At 40.5% G+C, this 23250-nt stretch overlaps 1 protein-coding gene across 2 annotated transcripts in view; it reads right to left on the minus strand.

Moving 5' to 3' along the window:
- The window catches only part of FAM169A (family with sequence similarity 169 member A), a 48254-nt gene that overhangs the window by 19494 nt on the left and 5510 nt on the right, over positions 1 to 23250 (minus strand). Inside the window, exons 2-6 of one of the 2 annotated variants that reach the window (XM_029064167.2) lie at positions 5255 to 5388; positions 3509 to 3608; positions 2791 to 2876; positions 1877 to 2048; positions 10 to 189 (exon numbers count right to left, since the gene is read on the minus strand). In XM_029064167.2, the coding sequence (XP_028920000.1) occupies positions 10 to 189; positions 1877 to 2048; positions 2791 to 2876; positions 3509 to 3608; positions 5255 to 5386 (670 nt within the window). In that variant the 5' untranslated portion in view covers positions 5387 to 5388. Of the gene's footprint in view, positions 1 to 9; positions 190 to 1876; positions 2049 to 2790; positions 2877 to 3508; positions 3609 to 5254; positions 5389 to 23250 lie in introns of those variants that run through there. The other variant, XM_029064177.2, reaches the window with a different exon arrangement.

Here is a 23250-nt window from a genome sequence, read left to right on the forward strand (position 1 = left end):
TCCATTTACCAGTGCACATAAAAGATGACAGTGGATATCGTAAGCCAAGCATATCGTCGGTAAAGGAATCCACAAAATCCTCCAACATCAGGAGCCCCAAATCTCTTCCACGATGCTTCTTTCTCACAAACATTGTATCAAGCACTGGTAGCTGGTAGCTTTGTGTCAGGAATGAGGTACATTTGCTTCCTGTAAAAAAGCAGTAATAGTTCTTCAACTTTTGGACATGATGCAGTCACTGAATATAAGAAAAAGTTGATTGATCATTTAAAGGCTTGAAAAGAGCAAAAATACCCTATCACCACTCATATCTTTACTTGGGGCAAAACCTGTGACCAAAATGGAAAAATATTTAACATTAGACTTTTACAAAAATTAAGAGTAGAGCCTCCAGTAGAATAAAGTTTGTATTTACAATACCACAAAATTTCAAGCAAAGCTGAATATTAAAATAAAATAAAAAATGTTAAATCTTGATCTTCTGACTAATGCTCTTCAACAACTCCTCCCACCCCCCATTTTACTTATGTGTTCTTTTCATCTGATACTATTTTTCCCCCCACTCTTCCCAAAATCCTCTTGCTCTTCCCTGCTGGCTGTGACTCTGACACACACACACACACACATCCCCCCACCAATCGCCATTTGTTTGTTTTTTTAATATATTTGTTAAGCACTTACTATGTGCCAGGCAGTGTACCAAGAGCTGGGGTACATATAAGTTAATCAGGCTGGACAAGCCAATGTCCCATAAGAGGCTCACAGTCTTAATCCCCATTTTACAGATGAGGTAACTGAGGCACAGAGAAGTTAAGTGACTTGCCCACAGTCACACAGCTGAGGAGTGGCAGAGCCGGGATTCAAACCCATGACCTCTGACTCCCAAGCCTGTGTTCTTTCCACTGAGCCGCAAGATTCTTTTGACTCCCAGGCCCATGCTCCATCCATTATGTCACACTGCTTCTTATGCTGTTCATTCATTCAATTGTATTCATTAAGTGCTTATTGTGTGCAGGGCACTGTACTAAGCACTTGAGAAAGTATAATACAACAATATACAATGACATTCCCTGCCTACAACGAGCTCACAGTCTAGAGGTGGGGGGAGACAGATAACAATACAAATAAATAAAATGCTGTTCTTACAGCCTGCAACTCCCTTGGCCTGCACAGTCACTTCAAATCTGTCAGGCCATAGCTCTCCCAGCCTGCAAAACCCACCTCTAAGAGGACTTCCCCCATTCACCATCCCAAATACTTAAGTGCTTATATATTTAAACCGATCCTGAGCCACCCTGAGCCGCGAGACAGATTCAGTTAATTAGCAATTATCTGTCCTTGTTCCTTCTGTTTAATGCTCTGTATACAATTTTTTGTCTACCCCAACAGTACTACTCCAGTGGACTCTAAGTTCTTTGAAGGTAGGGAACATGGGTTTTGTCTCTGGTACTTCCTCCAAAGTGCTTACAGAGCTGATCAATAAATATCACTGATTGGCTTAATTTGCTCCTATTCTGAAGAGACGTGAAGTAAGATTCATGCGGGTGCAGAGGCAAAAGGACCCCAAGCTACTTAACAATGGTAATTTGTGTATTTTTACAGTACTCATGGCCCATCCATTCCCATAGGGCCAAATTTACCCACCCTTCAAATTTTGTTAAATACACTGAGCAACCCTAACATTGCTCAAAATATATATATATTTTTAAATAAAATACCTTTATCTTTAACTTATAGGGTAAAAGAATAAGCCTCTTAGTACCAGTATAGTAATTTCAGAATTACAGTGAATATAAATCCTACACATTAGGACCTGTAAGTGGGGCAAAAAAGGCGGGGGGGGGGGGAGGTGGAGAAGGATGTTTTAACTACTCACCTGTAGGTTTAACAGAATAAAATCCTACAGCCTCTCCTTTCTTCCACAGAATCTTGGCAAAATCGGTACTGTTATGGCACAGGAAGGGGATCTCATTTCTGTCCATTTCCTGTTTTCTATAAATAATTCGATTCAGAACATATAGAACCACTCTCTCGCCAAGACTGTTCACCTTCAGGGAGAGATAAAAACATCATTTCACAAGAAACATTAGCTAGGAATCCAATCAAACATTTTGTTCCCTGCCCCATTTGAATACAAATACCATTCCAACGAACTGGGGAAGCCCTTCTGGGAAGAATCAGAAGCAAGGAGGATATCCAGCTCTCCCCAGAGGAGATAGTTGGGTGAACCCACAAGCCCCAAGCCAACTACTCAGAAGTGCAGGAGTTCCCATCCCTCCAAAAGTTGAGGCAGGAGCACCTAGTAAAAAGAAAGCTGGACACTGCCTCCTCTGGGAATCCTACAGTCCGTCTCAGCAGGCAAAGAAGCAAAGCGCTAAGATGGGATAAAATTATTCTGCCAGACGGGACAGAATCCTGCAGGTGATCCTTCTCAGACTGCAATACCCTGTGGAACACTAACTACTGAGTAGGACCATTACGGACTTGCTCCCTTTAATTGCCCCTCCTCCCTGTAACACGCTATGGGAAATTCAACCTCTTATGAGACTACATAATAAATGTCTGAAAGCATTAATAAACTTCATCTGCAAAGATTCCAGAAAATAGCAGCCCAGCTTCAAGCCTAATAATAGCTGTAGGGATATTAGCTTTCCAGGCTCCATTATGAGATGGACCAAGCCACCTATTCATATTGCTGTCTCAGCTGCCCTCTATTAAAAGTAATTACATGCAACAGGACAAAAATGGTACAATCAGAATTGTAACTAAAGAAATTTAGAGTTTTATTACCTGCTGAAGCCCCTCTCTGGAGGTTACCGATGTTCTTATAATGTCATCAATAGCCCACCACTGATCTGCAAGGTACAGGGCTACAGCTTAAATAGAAACAGGCGAAAAAGAGTATTACTACTTTTTTTTCCCCCAAATCCCTTGGGAAAATATATATATATATATACATATATATACACACACACATATATATACAAATTTAATGTTCCTGTTTAGTATTTGTTACCAACCTTATAACACCCTCATAAATTCTAAAACAAAAGCCCATATGCTTAAAATATATACGTAGACTGTAAACTCCTTGGGAACAGGGACAGTGTCTAATAATTCTACTGTACATACCCAAGTGCTTAGTACAGTGCTCTGCACAGAGTAAGCATTCAATACTACTAACTGTTCAAAATTCAGTGTAGCCTTGTATTTTTTTTTTCAGGGAAAGGGGGTGATGCAGATACTTTACAAGATTAAACCTGCAGTCTGTCCTAGAGAAACTGCCATCTCTTAATTTAGCTCAGACTAGAACAATGGCAACCCAGATTGGAGATGTGGCTAAAGGAATAATAAAGAACTAAGTTCAGCAGGTGGCTGAGTAATTGGACTTTTTTAAATTATGGTTTGGAGGAAATTCAATATTTGCAAGGAGTACAAGTGATAAAAGTGCTGGTTATTTCTTTTTTTAAAAAACACTTTAATTACAAAGAATAATTAAGACAGAGACCTGTGAGTGAATCCTCTGGGGCAAAAAGAGCAAGAATTTTGTGAGTCTGGTCTCCACCATAGAGAGGTACGAAGCCTACAGTTGATAGGCTAATAGGAATCTGAAATAAAAATGCACTACTATTTAGTGAACAGTTAACAGAATAGACAATAGTATAGTATACACAGCATCCTGAAGAGGGAACACAGAGTCTGTTTAGTATGCCCATAAATATCTGTACATTACCAACCTGCCATCTCCTTGCTTTACAATATTCTATTTATTTTTGTGTTCATTTCCCACCCTAAATATAAGTCATTTGTTTCAACAGCAACAGCGTAGCCTAGTAGATACAGTACAGCCCTGGGAGTCAGAAGGACCAGGGTTCTAATCCCAGCTCTGCCACTTGGCTGTGTGACCTTAAGCAATTCATTTAACTTCTCTGTGCCTCAGCTACCACATCTGTAAAATGGGGATTAAGACTGTGAGTCCCATGTGGGACATGGGCTGAGTCTAACCTTATAACTACCCCAGGACCTAGAATGCCTGGCACATAGTAAGCATTCAAATACCAATTTTTAAAAAGCAAACAAACAAAAAAGCAGTTACCCATTTTTAACCTCTGAGGAGAGATTTTTGGGAAGCTAAAGTTTTGGAAGAGCAAAATGGAGGGATGCTATTTTAAAAACTCCAAACCAAAAACAGCATATGGTATATTCCTAGACAAGATGAGGAACAGTTTATGTGCAACACACTGAAGATGACAAAATATCAAGGATAATGCCAAAGTTATAGAGAAATAAATTGACTTTGTGGCACAGAAAAGAAGTAGGGATAAAAGTCCAACTTTTGTAGACCGAAATAATCAGATGGGACTTATATCTCATATAACTATCTATTAGCTATGTAATCCACTCTGGGTCCTGAGGCGCAGAGAGCTGAGAAGCAGTGTTGCCTAGCAGAAGGAGAGCAACCTTGGAAGTCAAAGGAACTGGATTATTAGCCCAGCTCTGCCATTTGCCTGCTCTGTGACCTTAGGCAATTCATTTAACTTCTCTGTGCTTCAGCTACCTCATGAGTAAAATGAGGATTCAATCCTGTGGCACCTCATTACCTTGTATCTACCCCACTGCTTAGTACAGTGCTTGGCACATAGCAAGCGCTTGACAAATATCACAATTATTATTATTATTGTCTGGGTCGCCATTTCCCTCTCGTCATGTGGTCACCATTGCCAACTTGAGAGCTGAGATGGGAGTAGAGGGCTGAGGAGGCTTAAAGTCTTCTGAGATTGTAGACAGAGATAGCTTGCAAAACACACACACAACCCCCATACCCCCACCCACAACACCCAAAGCACAAATGACCTCCAACCAACCCCTGCGCTCCACTGCTGAAATTGAGGGCTTAACTGCCATGATGCTGGGGGCATGATCCCCAGAAGAATACTAGGATAGTTGGGGGTTCCTCCACTCCCTCACCCCAGCTTCATGTCATTGGAAGGATTCTTTAGATTAACCCACAAAATACAAGTAACAGAAGATTTTAGTTTGAACGCAGCTAAGTTTAGAATTCAAAAAATATGACTGAAAATCATAACTGATACGATTCATTCTCTATAGCAGAAAATAAACTTAAGTGTGACATACTTTAGGATAAGCTTTTAAATTTAAAAATGGAAGAAGATCCATTAGACTGAAACATGCGCTAATTTGCTTTATAAATTCAACTAAATATGGAGGTTGAAAAACGCTTAGCATTCCTTACGGAAATGTTGAGAAGAGACAAGCACTCTGGATTGTGTGGGTCACGACACCGGAGATCTGACAAGTAGTCTTCAGCAGAACTTTCCAGTTCTTCATGACTGCAATTATCCAACAGGTCCACAGGGAATGCCATCCCTTGAATGAATGAGGATTAAATGTCATAAATGATCCAAAAATTAGAGAATTCTGATCACCTTTTTAGTAGAGGAGGGAAAAAAATAAAAAGAAGCTGGCTAGGCACAAGTCAATTGCACTGCAAGAAATATGGGTGGCAAAATTACGCTCTCTTTAAAAACAAGTTATATAAGAGCCAACTGTTTAGTCACTGTCCTCACATCGTAGTTCTTGCTGAGAGATAGGATAAGCAGCTACATTTTATTCAATTGCTTCAAAAAGTGTTCCAAAATTGTAAAATTCTGAACAATATTTTAAACGAAGATAACTTACTTCAGTACTGCTACTCAACCACACCTTCTTTAATAAAATCTGCATCCTCTTTTTGAAGGACCAAACACAATCTCTGTTTCCTACCTGGATATCAGTTTAAGAGATTTGTAATATGCACTGAGTCATCAAGTGAGTTTTTCTTATGTTGAATTTGCCTCACATATTTAATTCAATGGTTTGCATAGAGTTAGGTGCTTAGCACCTTCCCTTACCTAACCCTCTCCTCCAGTTAACTTTCCCATCACCGATGGTAACACCACCATCCTCCCCACCTCTCAAGCTTACAACCTTGACCCTATTCTTGACCCCACTCTACCTTTCAACACTCATATCCAGACTGTTACCAAATCCTCTGTGTTTTCTTCAAGATACCTCCAAAATCTGCCCCCTTATCATCCGAACTGCCACCATGCCGGTCCACCCACTTGAAGCAGCGTGGTTCGGTGGAAGGAGCCCGGGCTTGGGAGTCAGAGGTCATGGGTTCGAATCCCGCATCTGCCACTCGGCAGCTGGGTGACTGTGGGCAAGTCACTTCACTTCTCTGTGCCTCAGTTACCTCATCTGTAAAATGGGGATTAACTGTGAGCCTCATGTGGGACAACCTGATTACCCTGTATCTGCCCCAGTGCAGTCTCTATACCACCACATGGGACCCTCGGACTAAAGGGGAGGGAGAACAGGAATTTCCCCATTTTACAGATGATGAAACTGAGGAAGAGAGAAATCAAGTGACTTGGCCAAGATCACACAGCAGGCAATTGGTATGTTAGGATTAGAACCCAGACCCTCTGACTACCAGGCCCATGCTCTTTCCACTAGGCTAAGCTGACTGTGGACTGCCCCATGAGAAAGTAGGGGAGTTCCAGGCAGAAGGACCTGAGCAAGACAGTGGCGAGACAAAAATGAGGCACAGCGAGTAAGTTGGCCTAAGAGGAAAGAGTGTGTGAGCTGGGGTGATGCGGAGTATGAGTGATCAGTAAGTAGAAGAAAGCTGATCGAGTATCTTATCCCCAGTGGTCAGGAGTTTCTGTTTGATGCAGAGAGATGCCTGGAACTCCCCTACTTTCTCATGGGGCAGTCCACTACTCTATCTTCAAGGCCCTTCTGAAATCACATCTCCTAAAGGAGGCCTTCCCTGGTTAAATTTATCATTTTCCTCACCCTTCAAAATTGCCATCACCCCCCTCACTGATGTATCTCTCTTTATACTCTATTGCTCCATTCTATCTCCTACTGAGAGCTCACCTCCTCCAAGAGGCCTTCCCAGACTGAGCTTCCCTTTTTCCCTCTGCCCCCTCTTCACCTCCCTCAGCTAAGCACCCTTTCCCCCCTTTCCCTCTGCTCCTCCCCTTCTCTCTTCCCCTCCCCTCAGCACTGTGCTCATTCGTATATATTTTTATTACCCTATTTATTTTGTTAATGAGATGTACATCCCCTTGATTCTATTTATTGCTATTGTTTTTGTCTGTCTCCCCCGATTAGACTGTAAGCCCATCAATGGGCAGGGATTGTCTCTATCTGTTGCCAAATTGTACATTCCAAGCGCTCAGTACAGTGCTCTGCACATAGTAAGCACTCAATAAATACTACTATTGAATTTTGGTGAGCTTTGGGCAGCACAATCAAGCCATCCAACCCTAAGCCAGTTGCATTTTCGGCATGAGACAACTGGGAAGTGCTCACTATGAATACTGCTGAGGGAGGTGCATGGGCAACAAGGTAGAAATGGCAAAGAATCATGAACCAGAAAGCAGCCGCATATTGCCATTACCCTGCCCCCCGCCCCACCCTTCAGACACACTCGGGGCTCAGGACTCAAATCTGCACATGGGCACAGAGTGAAAGACATCCAGAGTCCAAAAGGATCTGTAATTCCTGGAGTCACTTGCTCCCACACAAACTCCGGCACTCATGCTAGGAGCTCTTGACATTATGTCAAGAGGCAGTTAAAAAAAAGATTACAGGGGAAAAATTAATTAGAATGTATGTCAAATTCTCATATTTCTACCTTCATTACTCTTTCACTTGGAAAAATAGAAATAAAAATTAGAAGAGTTTTCTCCCAATCTCCCCCTAGAAATCAAGAATATATCCTTGCTATTTCTTTCCCCTTGCATTTTCTTCTCCTTTAAAAGATTTACTGGTAAATATATTTTAAAATTTGACTTCCTGAAAACGTTTTTACTGTAGAGGTGTGCACATAGTCTGAGCACAACAAATACATTTGTGAAAATATCAAGGAACACACTTAGGATGAGTCTGCTGAACAATGAATGATCTTCTAGGCTCTCTGAGGTGATGCTACTGTGCTGCTCTCTCCCCGAGAGAGCCATGGGTTTGTGCCTTTCCGAGTGAAGCCCACTAAGAAGGTAACTTTATGCAGGTGGGAGTTCCTGTGACAAATCATCCCTTGGTCAGCAATCGAGAAATTTAAAATAAAAAAATAGATGTCCAAGCCATGTAAGTTCCCAATCTTAGTTGTGGTACTGAAATTGATCTTCTTTGCCCTTTAAAAAAATATTCTTGTATTTGTTTTGTCACCGTTTAGGATTTTGCCCCTCAAGCCCCTTTTGAAAGATTGCTTCCATTGTCCTAAATTGTGAATTGATTCGGGGGGGCTGAAAAGATTGGTGCATTCTGACAATCAAGAGGAAAAAAAAAAGAGTGGCCAGGGGAGAGGAGAGGGCATACTATCGGTCAACCCACAGTCCACCACTTTCTCCACCTTCGAAACCCTCCTAAAATCACATCTCCAAGAGGCCTTTCCAAAATTAAGCCCTCATTTCCCCAATCCACCCTACCCTCCGTGTCCACTATGCCTTAGCTGTCAGAAGGACTTTGGGCACTTGTACGTGTGTGACCTTGGGCAAGTCCCTTCACTTGTCAATACCTCATTTACTGCATCTGGAAAATGGGGATTAAGAGTGTGAGTCCTATGTGGGACAGAAACTGTGTCCAAACTGATTCATCTTGCATCTACCCCAGCACTTAGAACAGTGCTTGGCACACAGTAAGCGCTTAACACTACTACTATTAAAAATATTCTCTTTATCAATGATACTTACTGAGCATTTTCTGTGTGGAGACCACTGAGGGCAGGGAACATCAATTTCTAGCAATTCCATTACACTATTTCTTCCCACTCAGTACAGTGCTCAGCACTCGGTAAACTCTCAATAAATATGATTGGTTGATTGATACAGCCGATTAGGGAGAGGGGGAATAGTACAGTATAAGAATATTTACTTTATTTGTGGTGCTGGGATGAGTATCAAAGTGCTTAAGAGATACACAGCCAAGTGCAGAGTTGATGCAGAGGGAGGGCAGATGGGGGAAAAAGGACAAAGCCTGGGAAGGCCCCTTGGAGGAGATGTGATTTTTAGGAGGCTTCTGAAGGTGGGAAGGGTAATGAACTGTCAGATATGAAGGGGAAATGAGTTCCAGGTCTGTGGGCACAGTGTAAGTGGTGAAACAGAGGTATAGAGAGTACGCTGGTGTTAGAGGAGCAGACTGTGTGGCTTGGGTCTCTATATTGGTCTCTTTCACTGGAAAATTCTACAAAGTAAAAGCATTCACCTCAGGGATCTTGTATACCAACTCTATCGTACTGCAAACTCCCAGGCACTCAATACCATGCTCTGCACACAGTAAGCACTCAGTGAGCTAAAAGTTACTGCATGTATTGCCGCTCCTAGTGGGGCAAACCGATTCCCGGCACATTTCCTGGACCTACATAAAGTGGTCCAGCAACAATTGTCAAAAGTTAGAAGGGGGTGAAGCCATCAATTTTACAATAAGCTTAAAATAATGTGATTAAAGTTTTCGGCACAAAGATGTTGCTTAATTTCAGATCGGTTAGGTTTCTGGAGTAATTTTGTGGGGCAGTGATGGTTTGTTTTATTCCTCTGGGGAAAAGAAGGAACCAGGAGGCAGAGCAGTTCCCAAGAAGCTGATTACTTCTCTCACCTCATTTTCATTTTAGCCTTGTGGATGGCATGACTGTAAAGCTGTCAGGTCAGATCCTTGTCATGTTCTATGTGACTCTGTGCTATTTGTAAGATAACCATCCAATTGGCTCAGCTCTATCCTGGCTGAATGACAAAGCCTTTTGTAGCCTTAAGCAATTTAATTCACCAAAAGCATTCATATAGAATGGAGAGTGAAGTGGAAAAGAATGTCCAAATTAAAATTTTAAAGAGAAGCCAATGCTTTACTCATAATAAATCTTCACATCAACTTAGTTTCATCTCTCTGCATAAAAGCTTTAAAAAAACCTATTTGCATAGGATTCACACTTTTAGGAACCATTTGCTCAAACAATTTTCCTGGAAAATTATGTTCTCTAAAAAGAAAAAAAGTACCCTTTATAAATCTATAGATACAAAAGGTGTGAAAGAACCTTAAAAAAGCCAACACATTAATAAATATATTTCTTCCCACAGTTTTCTTGCCCCAGTAATCAGTCCAGGTATCAATAGCAACTATAAAGGAAGTCTCTTTTGATAATTGTTTTTCAAAGTTGTTTGCCATTTCTTTATTGCTTTTTGAAGAAGCCGTGTGGCCTAGTGGATAAGAGCACTGGTCTGGGAGTCAGAGGACCTGAGTTCTAATTCCAGCTCTCCCACTCTTCTGCTAGTGTGACCCTGAACCAGTCACTTCTCTTCTCTGGGCCTCAGTTACCTCATCTGGAAAATAGGGATTAAGACTGTGACCTCAAGTGGGACATGGATTATGTCCATCCTGATTAGTTTGCATCTACCCCAGTACTAAGTACAGCGCCTAGCACATAGCCAGCACAAATTTCATACAAAAAAAAATGCGGACTCAATACCTGTTCTCCCTCCTAAGCAGAGACAGGGACAAGGGCTCTGTCCAAACTCATTAAATGGAATCTACCCTAGCACTTAGGACAGTGCTTGACACATAGTAAGACCTTAAATATTACTGCCATAACTAGTCCTTTCTAGATCCCCTGCAATTTAGCTTCTGCCTCCTCCATTCCACTGGAACTGCTCTCTTCTTTTGCTAACTTACTTCTCCTTTAATGGATTTACTGGTATTTATCTTTTATAAACCTGTCCATTATCAATTGTACTTACTGAGTGCTATATGCAGAGCACTGTACTAAGTGCTTGGGAAAGTACAATATAACAGACACATTCTCTGCCCACTAATTTAGAGCCTAGAGGGGGAGACAGTAATATAAATAAATTACAGATATACACATAAGTGCTGTGGGGTTCGGTTGGGGCAGTGAGCAAGTCAGGACGATGCAGAAAGGAGAAAAGGAAATGTGGGCTTAGTCAGGGAAGGCCTCTTGGAAGTGATGCACCTTCAGTAAAGCTTTGAAAGTGGGGAGAGTAATTGTCTGTCGGATACAAAGGGGGAGGGTGTTCCAGGCCAAAGGCAGGACATGGGCAAGAGGCTGCTGGGGAAATGGACAAGATCTAGGAACAGTGAGTAGGTTGGTATTTGAGTGCTTCCTATATGGAAAGCACTATACTAAGCAAACATTACAACATTACAAGAGCTGGTAGATATGTTCTCTGTCCACAAGGAGCTTACAGTCTAGAGGAGGAGGCTAGACAAAATAAATTGTGACTATTCACATTAGTGCTTTGGGGTGAATATCAAGTGTTTTAAGGGCACGGATACAAATATAGGTGACACAGAAGGGAGAGGGAGGGAGATAATCACCAATGACCTCCTCCTTGCCAAATCCAATGGACTCTACTCCATGCTAAGTCTCCTTGACCTCTTAGCTGCTTTGACACCATATACCACGTCCCTCCTAGAAATACTACCAAACCTTATTTCACTGACACTGTCCTCTCCTGGTTTTCTTTCTCTCTGGCCACTCCTTCTCAATCTCTTTAACCAGCTCCTCTCCAGTCTCCTACCCCCAAACTGTAGGGGTCCCTCAAGGTTCAGATCTGGGTATCCTATTCTCCAGTTACACCCACTCCCCTGAGGACTCACATATTCTCATGGCTTCAAATACCATCTCTGTCTGGATGATTTACAATCTACCTTCCTCAAACCCTGATTTCTCCTCTTCTCTGCAATTTCACATTTCCTCCTACCTTGAGGACATCTTTACCTGGATGTCCTACCGTCAACTCAAACTGAATTTCTCATCTTCTCTCCCAAGCTCTCTCCTCCCCTCCAGTCTCTGCCATTACATCTTACAAGCTCACAACCCTTCCATTATCCTTTACTCGTCTCTCTCCTAACTGCTTATTCAGTCTGCTACTAAATTTTGAAGATTCCATTTCACCATTAATAGTATTTATTGAGCACTTACTATGTGCAGAGCACTATACTAAATGCCTGGGAGAGTACAATTCAGAGTTGATAGGCACGTTCCCTGGCCATGAGCTTATTTCCACAACATCTCCAGAATTTGTCCCTTCTCCATTATGTTTTTTAGTGGTAATGGTTAAGTCCTTACTATGTACCAGGAACTATACTCAGCAGTGGGATAGATACAAGTTAATCAAGTTGGACACTGTCCACATCCCACATGGGGCTCACAGTCTTACTCCCCATTTTACAGATGAGGCAACTGAGGCCAGAGAAGTTAACTGCCTTGCCAAAGGTCACACAACAGACACATTGCAGAGTGGGGATTAGAATCCAGGTAAGGTCTGATTCTGCATTCAAACTGCTACCACACTGGGTCAAAAGCCTGTCATGCCCCATCTTGACATGTGCAGCCACCTCCTCATTGACCTCCCAGCCTCCAGTTATCCCCTCTCGAATCTATACTTCACTTGGCTGCGTGGATCATTTTTCAGAAAACATTCAGTCCACATTTCCCTACTCAACAAACGTCCAAAGGTTTCCCAACCATCTCTGTATCACACAGAACCTCCTCACCATTGGATTCAAGGTCCTCAATCATTTCAGTCCTCAATGATAATAATAACAACAATGTTGGCATTTGTTAAGCACTTACTATGTGCAGAGCACTGTTCTAAGTGCTGGGGTATACAGGGTAATCAGGTTGTCCCACATGAGGCTCACAGTCTTAATCCCCATTTTACAGATGAGGTAACTGAGGCACAGAGAAGTTAAGTGACTTGCCCACAGTCACACAGCTGACGAGTGGCAGAGCTGGCATTCAAACCCATGACCTCTGCCTCCCAGGTCCATGAGCCACGCTGCTTCTCTATCGTCATCGCTTCCTCCCCCAATTTATTCTCACTCCTGTCCCACTTCAACCTAGTCCATATACATGGCTCCTCTAACGCCAACCTACCCACTGTAGCTCTTTCTCTCACTGTTGCCCCTTAACTTACTGTATCTCAGTCCAGTCAATTTCTATATCAGTGCAATCCCCTGCCCTTTCTCCCTTATTTTACTTTTGTGTTAGAAGAGAAAGATGACTTTATAGACATTTCAAAACAAAAAACCCATCCCTGAAACAGCACTATGTAACTTGTGCAACTGAGCACTTCCCTTGATCAAGGAAGCCTAGAAGCAACATAGTAAAAATATCCTTTTCAATTACAGTACCGGTAATACCATATCGAAAATTAGCATAGCACTGACAAATGCTAATGCATATTTTTTAATATTATATGCATACACAGGACATTGAAAACAGCCTTTTCTTGTCTAAGTGGTAATGAAAGGTTGTTCTTATCTTCTGAATGCCTCCCTCTCCTTCCCCTTCAAAGCCGAGTAGTTGCAACTCCATTTGCATGTCATTTTATTCTCTGTGCCTCAGTTAACCTCTTCTGTTAAAAAATAAATAAAAGTCAATCAATAGTACTTACTGAGTGCTTTGGGCCCTCAAAGAGTTTTGCGATCTAACAGGGGAGATATTAAAATAAATTACAAATCAATTATTGGAAGCAACTAAATATTAAGGACATGGACGTGGAGCTGGGAGTACTTAAGTGCTTAGGGGGTAGCTTTAATGTGGACAGGATCAGATTTACGACAAACCAAAATGTTTTTGGGTTTTTTTTTATTACAAAGAGGAAAAAGCTTAGGGAACACATCTGCTGAAAATGGCAAACCTCCCAAAGGTAACTGTGCATTCATCCCTGGGGCTGTATGAGGGTTTTATCGTCATGGAAACGCCATGGAGCCTCAGAAAGCCCTGAGGAAGGACACCTTCAATTAGGCATGTTCAATGTCCCACCAGGCAGGCACTGGTCAGGTCTTGTTTGCTACTTTCCTCACAGCTCCAAAAGGCTTCTATCTAAATCTGGGTGAGTAAAATACTGACCGAGGAAGGCGTCATCCAACAAAGGGTAAATATAATCTGATGAACTCTACTGCAGAGAGGCTCAGTCCTGAAACTCCTAGACTAAGAACCTGCAAGAGCAACTGACTGATGATCGTGCCATTCACACCCTCTCACCCCTGCCTGCTGTGTTCCCTCTAGGTCTGTCCCCTAAACCTCTGAGCAGATTAGAGACGTGAAAGTCCTCTTCTGAAGGCAGCAAATCCAGTCTACTGGGATTCAGTACCACAAAATACATGACAAATGTCATCCTCCTTTCTGGAAAAATGATCTCATAGGGTGCCTACGTACAACTGTAATTTTTTGGTATTGTTTTTCTACTGGTCATTATAATATTAAAATCACCTCTAATGAGCTGGTTTAATTAAATCAATTTTATTTGAGCACTGACTGTGTGGAAAGGACTGTACTAAGTACTTGGGAGAGCATAATACAACAGAGTTGGTAGAGATGTTCTCTGTCCATAAGGAGCTAATAGTCTAGAAGAACATTAATGTGACAGAGGTTGAGTAGCATTAGTTTAAAATTTTTCTAGTCAGTGTCATTTAGCAATAATAATAATAATATTTGTTAAGTACTTATGTGCCAAGCACTCTACTTAGTACTGGGGTAGATGTAAAACTAATCAGGTCCCAAATGGAGTTCACAGTCAAAGTAGGAGGGAGTACAGGTGTTGAATCTCCATTTGCAGTTGAGGAACCAAGCACAGACAAGTAAAGTGACTTGCCCAAGGTCACAGCAGGCAAGTGACAAAGCCGAGAGTAGAAGCCAGGTCCTCTAGTTCCCAGGCCTGTACTTTATCCACTACGTCATGCTGCTTCACGTTTACTGTGTGCAGAACACTGTACTAAGCTCCTGGGAGAGTACAACAAAGTACTCGGTTACTTATTCCAATAGTAAGTCCTTTTCTATACTCTTCCCCATTCAAGGACACAAGAGCAAATATATATTTGCTGAGACATCCAAGACATTACAAAATGTTGTTCATTAGCAACCAAGAGATCAATAACTTGGGCCACTTATTAGAATAAAGCTTTCTTAGATAAGAAGGTATCCAACTACCAGAACATTTGCTCTTTTTTTTTTTTGCACTGGTAATAATAGCACTAAGCCGCTCACACTCCTACCTAATTCCCAGTGTGTACGCAACACATTTGAGTGAGGTTAAAAAGACAGTGTGTGGTTGAGGGACAGAATAGCTCTTTGGACAGTTGCTTCTGTCTTCTATCTTCAAAACATCTCCAACAGTCACCCCTTCCTCTCCATCCAAACTACTGTCATATTGTGAGCTTTAACAATCTTCTCCCCATTCTAGTCCATACTTCACAGATTTTTCTAGTTTTCAATTTCTAAGAAATTCTGCACACATTTCCCCAATCCTCAAAACAAATGCCAATTATAGTCCATCTATCTCTGCATCCTACTCCTCTACAACCACAACCCAACCCAAATACTTCATTTATCCAATACCAACCTTACTCTGCCTCAACTGTGCACCCATTGCTCACACCCTTTCTGCCTGGAACTCTCTCCCCCTTCATAGCTGACGTATCACGACTCTTCCCATCTTCAAAGCTCCACTAAAATATCTCCTCCACACTCTTCCCTGGCTAACCTCTAACTTCACTCCTCTCCTCTGAGTCATCTATACCCTATCTATCCCAGCGCTTAGAACAGTGCTTAGCACACAGTAAGCACTTAATAATAATAATAATAATAATAATAATGATAATAATGTTGGTATGTGTTAAGCGCTTACTATGTGCGGAGCACTGTTCTAAGCACTGGGGTAGATATAGGGTCATCAGGTTGTCCCACGTGAGGCTCACATTTAATCCCCATTTTACAGATGAGGTAACTGAGGCACAGAGAAGTTAAGTGACTTGCCTACAGTCACACAGCTGACAAGTGGCAGAGTCGGCATTCGAACCCATGACCTCTGACTCCCAAGCCCATGCTCTTTCCACTGAGCCACGCTGCTTCTCTACTTAAATACCATCATTACTCCGTACCCTATAAGCACTTTTACACTCATCCCACAGTGCTTATGTGCCTAACCCTATTTTCTCTACTGTTTCTATCTATAATTTTTCTTAATGCTTGCCTCCCCCACTAGACTGTAAGCTCCTGGATCATGGCTACCAACTGTATTGGACTGTCCCAAATATTTAGTATAGTGCTCTGCATACAGTAAGAGAATCAACCAATCATATTTATTGAGCACTTAAGTGCAGAGCAATGTACTAAGCACTTGGGAGGATACGATACAAAAGATTTAGCAGACATGTTTCCTGCCCATAATGAGTTTACAGTCTTGAAGGGGAGAGAGACATTAAGAAATGTTGTCAAATGGATAGATCCTGGGAGTCACAAGGACCTGGACTTTCATCCCAGCTCCGCCACTTGGGCAAGTAACAACTTCTCTAGGCTTCAGTTACCTCAGCTGTAAAATGGGGATTAAGACTGTGAGCCCCATGTGGGATATGGACTGTGCCCAAGATTTAGAATGGTGCCTGGCACACAAGTGCTTAACAAATACCATAAAAAAGCAAGTGTTCAATAAATGCCATTGCTTGATTCCCCAACAGCAGACAACACTCTCCTTGATTTGCTTCAAATAGGTATAATAAAAAACTTTACACTACCAAGACTTGAAAAATACAATCCCCAGCTCATGCTTGGATTATATTTTTAGGACAACCAGAGCTGTTAATAACGCCCAATTGTCCAGGTCCCTTCAGGTCTAATGCCAGTAAAAAGTCAAAGTTTTATAGTTATTAAGGTTATTTTTCAATAAGCAGTGTTTGTTATTAAGTTTTGGTTAGATACAGCTTTGTAAAATTACTACCATGTATCCTGTTTAAAACGATCAGGTCTGTAAATCAAATAATAGTTTCCCAATTCCATTTTCTACTGGCCTACATAATCAATATTAGTCTCAAATATTGGCCTTTCATTATTCATTGGCTCTTTTTACAGGTTTTTTGTTGTTTTTCTTAAACCAAAAATTCACAGGGCATCTAGACATCAGAAAGTTTCGTTTGATCAATAAATCAATAGCATTTAGTAAAATACAGTGCATGGCATACAAATTCTAAGTGCTTGGGAGCAAAAAGATACAATCCCTGCCCTCAAGGAGTTTAAAAACCTACCTGAGGGGGAAAGAGTCAGAAACTTAAGTTATACATAGGAGGGAAGAAGTTAATTATGTAAGATATAAATATAAATGCCTTTAGGGTTGGGGGAACTTAAGTATATACGGGGCATGGAAGGGCTGAAGTACAGGTGAGGGATATAAAGCTATCATTACAGAGATATATAGATCTTTGCTGGTTCCCTACTTCAGACTCCTCTAATGCCAACCTACTCACCACACCTCGATCCTGTCTATCTCAGCACCGACACCTTGCCCACATCCTGTCTCTGGTCTGGAACTCACTCCTCCTTTGTATTCTTAACTTATTCAATCGTATTTATTGAGCACTTACTTTGTGCAAAGCACTGTACTTAGCAGTTGGGGGAGTACAATGTAACAGACACATTCGTGCCCACAACGAGCTCACAGTCTTTATGATAGATCCTCACTAACCCAACCTTCTAAATCTTATTGAAATCACATCTCCTCCAGGACGCCTTTCTTAAGTCCTAATTTCTCCCGTTCCCTCTACCTTCTGCACTGTCCTTGCACTTGAATTTGTATTCTTTATTCGCCTACCCTCATGTATATACACATCAATAATTTAATGTCTGTCTCCCCCTCTAGATTGTAAGTTGCTTCTGGGCAGAGAACATCATGTCTACCAACTCTGTTATACTGTATTCTCCCACGCATTTAGGTACAGTGCTCTGCACACAATAAGCGCTCAATCAATACAATTGAAAAGAGGTAATCACAAGAAATGAAATGCTTCCAAGAAGAAATGTCATCACAGGATGTATAGTTTGGAAGTCCTGGATTCCAGCTGACATGGAACACATCCAGCCAGAGTGGGTTCCTTCATAACTTGGTAATTTAGAGAAAGACATATTTTTCCCCTTCTAATTTCAGGACTTTGAGGCATGTAAATCTCCTGTCTTGCCTCACCCTATTGTCAATGTTTGCATTATTATTGGGACCTTTCCCTTAGAGCAGGCTCTGAGAAGCTTTCCCCTCTTTCACTCTGGAAGAATATATCCATTCCCTCCCATCTGCATCTCCAGTCAGACAGAGGTAAGAGACCACACAACCTTTGGACTAGAACAAGGTGCACACCAGAGAATTTAGTTCTACTGCTCAAACTTCTCACAGTGGAGCCACAAGGAGACCAAACGCAAATCCCAAGACCAAATCTTCCAGACTGTGAGCCTAATGTGGGCAGGGATTGTCTCTATTGACTGCTGATTTGTACTTCCCAAACGCTTGGCTACACACACGGTAAGTGCTCAATAAATATGACAATGAATGAATGAAATGAAATTTAATGAGGGGAAATTTAGGTGGATGGGTGATCTGAGGCAGTGTGGGAGTTGTGGGAAGAAAACTGCAAAGTGGCTTAGATGCTAGCTATCTACTTTATATACTTTAAACCCCTGGGAAAACTTTTGACTACTGTAGCTATAAAATTATACTAATCATAAAACAAAAAACCAAACAGGAATGATTGAGGATTTTCCATTACAAACTTCCACTTGAAATCACTGACTTAAATTCCAGGATAGTAAAAGATCGGAATAAAGTGAATCAAAAGGAAAAAAGATCCAAATAAGTAAAACAGAAAGTTATCACACCTTTTTAAAAAAGTATCATAGGCGGGAACAAAATTTACTTTTCAGGTAATACAAATCTTCAAGTTCATGGAGAGCTGTAATTTCATGCTCATCAGCAATACTCTCCTCAGCATTTATATATGCATCTGTACTCATTTATTTTGATTACTAACTGTAAATATTTTTGCTCATCTCTTCCACTGGAATATAAACTTCAAGTGGAGAGAAACATGTTACTTTTTTTTCTGTACTTCCCAAGTACCTAGTACAGTGCACCACGCCCACTGGATGCTCAATAAATGTTACTACTACTGCAAAAAAAACCACCAAAAAACTAATGAATCCAAAAACAGACACTACTTCTTTATTTGACTGTCCCTAAGCAGATCACACACTCTTGTAGAAATCGACCTCTTAAATCTAAAAATATTTCTAGGATTATACAAATATGAGGCAGTGGTGGGAAAAGGTGTCTAATTGTTTATAGTACACTCATCTGCTCCTAGCACATACAGTTTTAAACTGATGAAGTAGAAAAATCTCTGATCTAGAAATATCAGTGGCTACTCCATGACCTAGATTTCTTCACCAAATACATTTGTAATCTGGTACAAGCAGCTTACACTGTCCAAGGCTGCTCACAGGAAGACAAAATCAGAACCATCAAATACCTCAGAGATAATCCCAGCCCTTGCATTTTAGATGGCTCAACAAGAATCTTTCCTTCAATACTGAAATATTTCACTTTCTTAATCCTTGTAGCTACCCAATGTTCAATCTTTTTTACATACAAAATTTCCAATTTTATGCACTCAGCTGTTATGCATTAAAAAAAAAATCAGTAGCATGAACGTAGTGGAAAAAGCACAATCCTGAGAGTCAGGAGACCTGGGTTCTAATCCTGGCTCTGCCAACTTCTGCTTTGTGAACTTGGGGTAAGTTACTTAATTTGTCTTGTTTTCCGGTTACTTCATCTGTAAAATGGGGATAAATGCTTGGTCTCCCCGCCCCTTAGACCATGAGTCCTAAGTGGGACACAGACTGTATCAAACCTGATTATCTTGTAACTACTCCAGTGCTTACTACAGTGTTTGGCACATAATTGCTTAACATTATAACAAAGTACCAAATAATTATTTCAAGTGTATTCAATTTGAGAACACTGCCAAACCAAAAAAAAAAAATCCCTGATATAATTACCAAGAAATAACTCAGGGCATCCCTTTTATCAACATATACACAACAGAAATCCCCCAACTACTACCTCTAACACTCCTGTGCCAAATTACAAACTCCTATACCACTGCTGAACAAATCAACTTACATAACCTGCTATTTAAGCATTAACTCATCTACATTTCTATTTTTCTTCTCTCTACTACCTATAAATTGTTTAGTGTCTACTTCTCCCACTAGAATAAAAGCTCCTTTAGTCCAGGAATTGTCTTCTAATCCTATTGAACTTTCCCAAGCACTTAAAATAGTGCCCGGCACAACTGTAGGTACGCCAACACTAATTAAAAAAAGATCAATAGGTGTGTATTAAAATAACCTTACCTCATTCCCATGCTGTCTCTTCTTATCTCCTAATATACTCTAGCCCACTATATTCACTCTAGCCCAGTATATTTCTTATACTCCCGTTCACCCAATCCTCCTTCCAAGCTGTCAGTTCTTACATTTCATGAAACATCTTGTTGGTTTTATTAATTATTATTATTATTAAGGTAGAGGAGTCACAGGTCAAGACTCAATCAATAAATTCAAAAATCTAAGAAATCTAACCTCAATTCAAAAAACCTTAAATCAAGGACTGTGTCAGGTGAATGGTCCACTGAGTCTAGTATCTCGACTCCACTAAGGCTAAAGGTTTCTTTGAACTGTACAACGGTCACCTTCCTAAACATCGTAATATTCAGGGATGAAATGTCCAAAAACCCCTAATATTTTTCTTTTGCATCCCAAACTACTCTTCTAGGAATCTATAATTGATCACTCTTCCACGAATTCATCCGAACTCCTTCTGAACCTCTTGATATTTTCAGGCTGTACAGTCTTGTGGCAAGAAATTCCATTTTCACTTCCTAATTCCCTATAAAGACTGCCACAAACAACTATTTATTCTCCGCTCAAGTAGTTTGCTGTCTCCTAATGATCTGCTCTCATCTAGGGCCTGACAAATTCATTATCCTAACAAATACACTTTGACCTCATTGATAATTTCATTCCCTTTGCCTGAACTTCCTCTATTGTCTCTTAATTATTGCCTTTTTCTTTGCTCTGGCAGATCTAGGTGTTCGTAGTGATCTCTATCAAATTGGCTACAGAAGATCTACAAATGTCAGCAATTTTCTCCCAGCCCTGCTATAGCCTAAGTAGATTGTTGACAACTTCCAAGTTCACCAACAGCTTTCCCCTAAAAACTACAGCTTTTCTCAGAGGTTTGGGAATTTTGCCTTTAGAACTTTTTCCTGGTCTTGCTAAAAGTTCAGTTTGGTGCCCTATGGTAGATAATTATTATTTACTCTGTGCCAAGCACTAAGGTGGATACAAGATAAACTAAGACACAGAGAAGTTGTTACTTGTCCAAGGTCACAGAGATGTCAAGTGGCAGAGTCGGGACTAGAACCCAGGTTCTCTGACTCCCAAGCCTCTTTCTACAAGGTCAAGCTGCTTCTCTAATGGTCACCTTCAGTGGCAACTTTCTCCATTTTCTTATGGCTTCACCTCATGTCAAGAATACCAGGGTTTTTGGGTTAAAACCCAAAAGTATCTCTCTCTTCACACAAGTTATATTTCATAAAAAAAGTTCACCCCTTCAAGATGACTAATGGTCAGTAAAATGTTAGTATGAAACAATTCTGAAGTAAAATATTTCCCCCATGCACTGAAGAATAGCTCTCCATTACATTGTAAGCTTCATGAGGACAGAGAACATGAGTAGTAATCTTCGCTGAACTCACCTGAACCTTATTAAAGTACTCTGCACACAGTAGGTGCTCAAATACTACTGATCATTGACACAGGGATGTAACCTTTAGCTAATCTTTTTTCCAGAGATGAAAACCAAAAACACGCAAGTCAAAAATATGTGACTACTTATAAAATACCAAGAGACCAGTAATCAAGCCATATTAATTCTGATATATATTTCTTAATTTAGCCAGAGACCAATTTATACCATGAATTTACTACCTACAGTTCAAACCTCTGAACTGATGGTTCTAGGCTAAATCAGGAACTGCACTAAGTTTTCCCATAATTGGGATTTTCAACAAGCATTTTGATAAGAATGGGCTTAAGGAATTAGCAAAACATCTTCCGACAAGGCAAACCTGGTTGGGATCAGTGTGCTGCATTTTTGGAGAAAATGACTAGGCACATGTGTGTGACATAACTAGTGAGTCCTCCAGCTCGAATTTTCACAAAATGCAACCTTAATGTTATAAGAATACAGACCTGAAAACACATAATACTGAAGAATAATCCTCAAAGTAAAGTTGATCAACAAGACTATGTTCTATGGGCAGAGCCCTTAACTAGAAATTGGGGAACAATCACATCAATCAATGGTAGTTATCAAGTGCTTACTATGAGCAAAACACTGTACTAAAGACTTGGAAGAGTACAACAGAATTAGCAGACACATTCCCTGCCCATAACGAGTTTACAGTCTAGAAGGAACCAAAAAAAAAAAAAAAAAATGACACAATCTTTGTTCTGAAGGTACCTAAAATCTAAAAACCTACTCATATGATTCAAGTTGAAAAGGAGAAATCACTTCATCCTGGAACTGTATCTACCAGGAATCTTTTCTGTCCATTTTCAGAATCTTTAAGGATAATGGCAAAGATCTCCTCCAGGTAGCACTAAATTTATAGACTTTCTTTCTTGGAAATACTCTTGTTTCCAAGGCTTTCAATTAAAATGATGTTAATTGGCAGTTTGGGAACTCAATTTGAAATTAATTTGCTTTCCCATCATTCATTGAGCACTTACTGTGTGCAGAGTACAATACGAAAGAGTTGGCAGAAATGTTCCTTGCCAATGAGTAATTTAAAGACTAGAGTAGGTTTCCATTCACTAACCAAACCAATGTGAGGCTGAGTCTCTTAAAGAGTGCTAGCCTACCTGACAAACCTTTGGGCTTTTTGGAATTCTACAGTGAGCTTTCTAACCCTATCAAAATTCCCTAAACACAAAACATCTCTAGATTTTGCTGTACATGATTTGGTAAACTTGGAAACAAAAAAGAATCTTACATTTCAATTAACAAGGAATACATAATCCAAGTGTTTATCCACCAACTCCCTAGGCTAGAAAGAGATTGTCTATTTTAGAAAAGCACCAATTTCAAACTTTTCTAGCTTAAGTACATGCAGATTCCTCTAAATATAGAAGGCATTTAAATCACTTAAAACATTACTAAATGTCAAAATGTCAAACTGAATTAAAAACCATTTTTAATGCCCAAAATACAATATTAAACTGCTGCTTTTCAAAATCACCCAACTTAGGGGAATTACATTCTAACCTGTGATAAAGTC

Source organism: Ornithorhynchus anatinus, chromosome 1, assembly GCF_004115215.2.
Source record: "Ornithorhynchus anatinus isolate Pmale09 chromosome 1, mOrnAna1.pri.v4, whole genome shotgun sequence".
NCBI classification, from domain to species: domain Eukaryota; kingdom Metazoa; phylum Chordata; class Mammalia; order Monotremata; family Ornithorhynchidae; genus Ornithorhynchus; species Ornithorhynchus anatinus.